The following is a 2,989-nucleotide window of genomic DNA, read 5'->3' as shown; positions in this document are numbered from 1 at the left end:
TAACTCACTCAGTAGGTAGAACACTGGCGTCTCTCCCACTAGTCACACAATATTATTTACTGGGAAACATGGGGGGCTGCTCATGTCCTTAAAGGTTTCAGTGCAATTTCAATCCAAGTTCCGCTGAATATTGGGGTCTAAGGAATAACTTACATTTGTAGTAGTTCTATGTTGATAGGTTTGCATTTATAAAACGGATATATGTTTAACTTTATTCATTTATTCTTTGCAGGTTCTATTCCGCTTGCATGGTGCTGGGGATACAATTCCTGCACCAACACAACATCGCGCACAGGTAAGCAACAATGACCATTAATGGGACACAGAGCCCCAATCCTAGAAATCATCATTCTCTTTAGATTATTTATACTAAACCTCTGATATTAAACATATTTTGAATAATAAATGAATCTGTATTTTATAATGTGCTTCTGTTTTATTGTAGGGATATAAAAGCCGACAATGTTCTCCTGTATGAAGACGGGTACGTCAAGATCACCGACTTTGGGCTTTGCAAAGCAGGTAAGTTGTATAAGTAAGATGGTGTAGCATATACACAGTGTAGCAGCTGAGCTGTAGCATTGGCCATTTATATATATATATATTATTATAACCAGAGAGAGACAGAGATAGATAATAAGAGAGCTGCTGCTGTTCAGCCAATGAATGCAGCCTTTCTATGGATAAACTCTTTAACTCACTGTTTTCTTTCTGCTTCAGGAATGGCTGCTGGCAGCAAAGCCTCAAGTCGCTGCGGTACCCTTTTCTACATGGCCCCGGAAATCTTCAAAGGTCGATATACAAGATCAGTCGACTGGTGGGCACTCGGAGTGACCATCTACAAACTGCTCACTGGAGATGTAAGTATCCACTTTTTATCCACCTTTTGTCTGTTTGCGTAAAAATGTAGGCAGAGAAAAGGCCGATCTTTTGACTTCTACATTAATCCGCAATCTGCTCTATGCGCTGATTGGCCAATGATGTGCCTGAGAATTTTGCCTCAGCAGAAGTCAGAGGCTCAGCCTTTTCCCCAGCCTGTGTTTCTACCCAAGCCAATAGAATACCTAGTGTCCCACAGGCCTTAGGGTGATAATGATCCTCTCATAGTATTTCCATTTAATGTGAAAAGATATTAGGTTGAGGCTAGAAATGGATCATGGCCACCCTCATAACATGGGAAACCTTGGGAAATTTGTATTTTCACTATATATAATTCAGCTTGAAATTTAAAAATGTATTATTACTAAACTTCCACTAAATGTGCTGAAGGTAGGGGTTAGAAATAAGAGCAGATAAGACAATATCAGATCACATTATTGTATGTTAGTTGTATCTCCCATAAATCACTCACTCTCTGTTTATATTTGTTTGTTTTCCAGGTACCGTTTTATGCCGATACTGATCTCGAGTACCTGATGTTAGCAAGTCGTGAGGAGCCCGAATATCCTGACGACTTAACAGAAGACACTCGAGACATATTGGAAAATGTAAGTATGAAGCAGGATATCCGCATGTTGTTATCTGTATGGGGAGAGTTTTGCTCAGAAGCCTTTCCATTATTACTTACCCTATGCTTATATTTGCCCTTACTCTTATCCTTTATAAAGTAAAGTCCTGCTCTTGTTCTAGTGGCTTCACCAAACCATAACTGTCCCTTTGGGATTAGGGAGTTGAACTGTAAGCTTCTGTCTAACAACAATTTCTTTTTGCAGCTCCTAAAGAAAGATCCAGAGCAGCGCCTTGGGGCCGGAGAACATGGAGCCGAGGACGTGAGGAAGAGCCCATTCTTTGAGGTATGTTGTTCTGGATTCCTGCCACATTCACTTATTTGTGCTCATTCCTGATCTAAGGAATTGCATCTCTACATACTCTGAATAGATTAATAAACTACATTTTGTTTCTCCTATTTTTATAGGGATTAGACTGGGAGGCTCTTGAAAAGAAAGAGATCGAGCCGCCATTTATCCCCAGAGGAAGAGCACACGGACAACCTGAAATCAGCCTTAAACTAAAGGCTCAGGTTGAAGCCAAAGTGTGCGAAGAAGCCGAATGGGCACTGGTGGAGCTGAACTACCCTTTGAGTTCAGCTTCAGAAACAGAAGAAGAAGAATCATAAGAAACGTTCCTTGGAATGAAGCAGAGATGATTGGCAGGAAGAAAGTCTGTTCCCAGCTTGAGAAATCCAATCAGCGTTCCGGAGTCCTATTATGGATTGAAAATGCAAACATCGCAACTCCGGGAGTAGGAAAAGGGGTGAGTCTGTTGGGCAGGATGTCGGGTCAGTCAGTCAAGAGTTAATTTGCCCAACAGGGGTGGAGGAGGGTTCAACTTTAAGCCAAAAACATCGCTTAAAGTTAAAAAAAAAAAAAAAAAAAGATCACCCACGAGCTGATTGGAGCACAGCGACATGAAGAGGGTGAGACTGTTGGGCAGGAAGTCAGTCAAGAGTTAATTTGCCCAACAGGGGTGGAGGAGGGTTCAACTTTAAGCCAAAAACATCGCTTAAAGTTTAAAAAAAAAAAAAAAAAAAGATCACCCACGAGCTGATTGGAGCACAGCGACATGAAGAGGGTGAGACTGTTGGGCAGGAAGTCAGTCAAGAGTTAATTTGCCCAACAGGGGTGGAGGAGGGTTCAACTTTAAGCCAAAAACATCGCTTAAAGTTAAAAAAAAAAAAGATCACCCACGAGCTGATTGGAGCACAGCGACATGAAGAGGGTGAGACTGTTGGGCAGGAAGTCAGTCAGTCAAGAGTTAATTTGCCCAACAGGGGTGGAGGAGGGTTCAACTTTAAGCCAAAAACATCGCTTAAAGTTAAAAAAAAAAAAAGATCACCCACGAGCTGATTGGTGCACAGCACCATGAAGAGGGTGAGACTGTTGGGCAGGAAGTCAGTCAAGGGTTCATTTGCCCAACAGGGGTGGAGGAGGGTTCAACTTTAAGCCAAAAACATCGCTTAAAGTTAAAAAAAAAAAAGATCACCCACAAG

The 2,989-nt window shown here is 41.6% G+C and overlaps 1 protein-coding gene across 1 annotated transcript; it reads left to right on the top strand.

The window, feature by feature from the left end:
• The first annotated feature begins 727 nt into the window (after window positions 1-727).
• Window positions 728-2,777, top strand: LOC101732123 (serine/threonine-protein kinase N2). Its single transcript, XM_018090065.2, has 4 exons — window positions 728-860; window positions 1,380-1,487; window positions 1,713-1,793; window positions 1,916-2,777. The coding sequence occupies exons 1-4, from the start codon at window positions 771-773 to the stop codon at window positions 2,114-2,116; spliced, it is 480 nt and encodes a 159-aa protein (XP_017945554.2). The 5' UTR covers window positions 728-770; the 3' UTR covers window positions 2,117-2,777.
• The last annotated feature ends 212 nt before the right edge of the window (window positions 2,778-2,989 follow it).

The sequence above is a fragment of the Xenopus tropicalis genome, chromosome 10, assembly GCF_000004195.4.
Source record: "Xenopus tropicalis strain Nigerian chromosome 10, UCB_Xtro_10.0, whole genome shotgun sequence".
In the NCBI taxonomy this organism is placed as follows: domain Eukaryota; kingdom Metazoa; phylum Chordata; class Amphibia; order Anura; family Pipidae; genus Xenopus; species Xenopus tropicalis.
The sequence above is the reverse complement of the archived record's forward strand: the minus strand, read 5'-3'. Positions and strand labels throughout refer to the sequence as shown.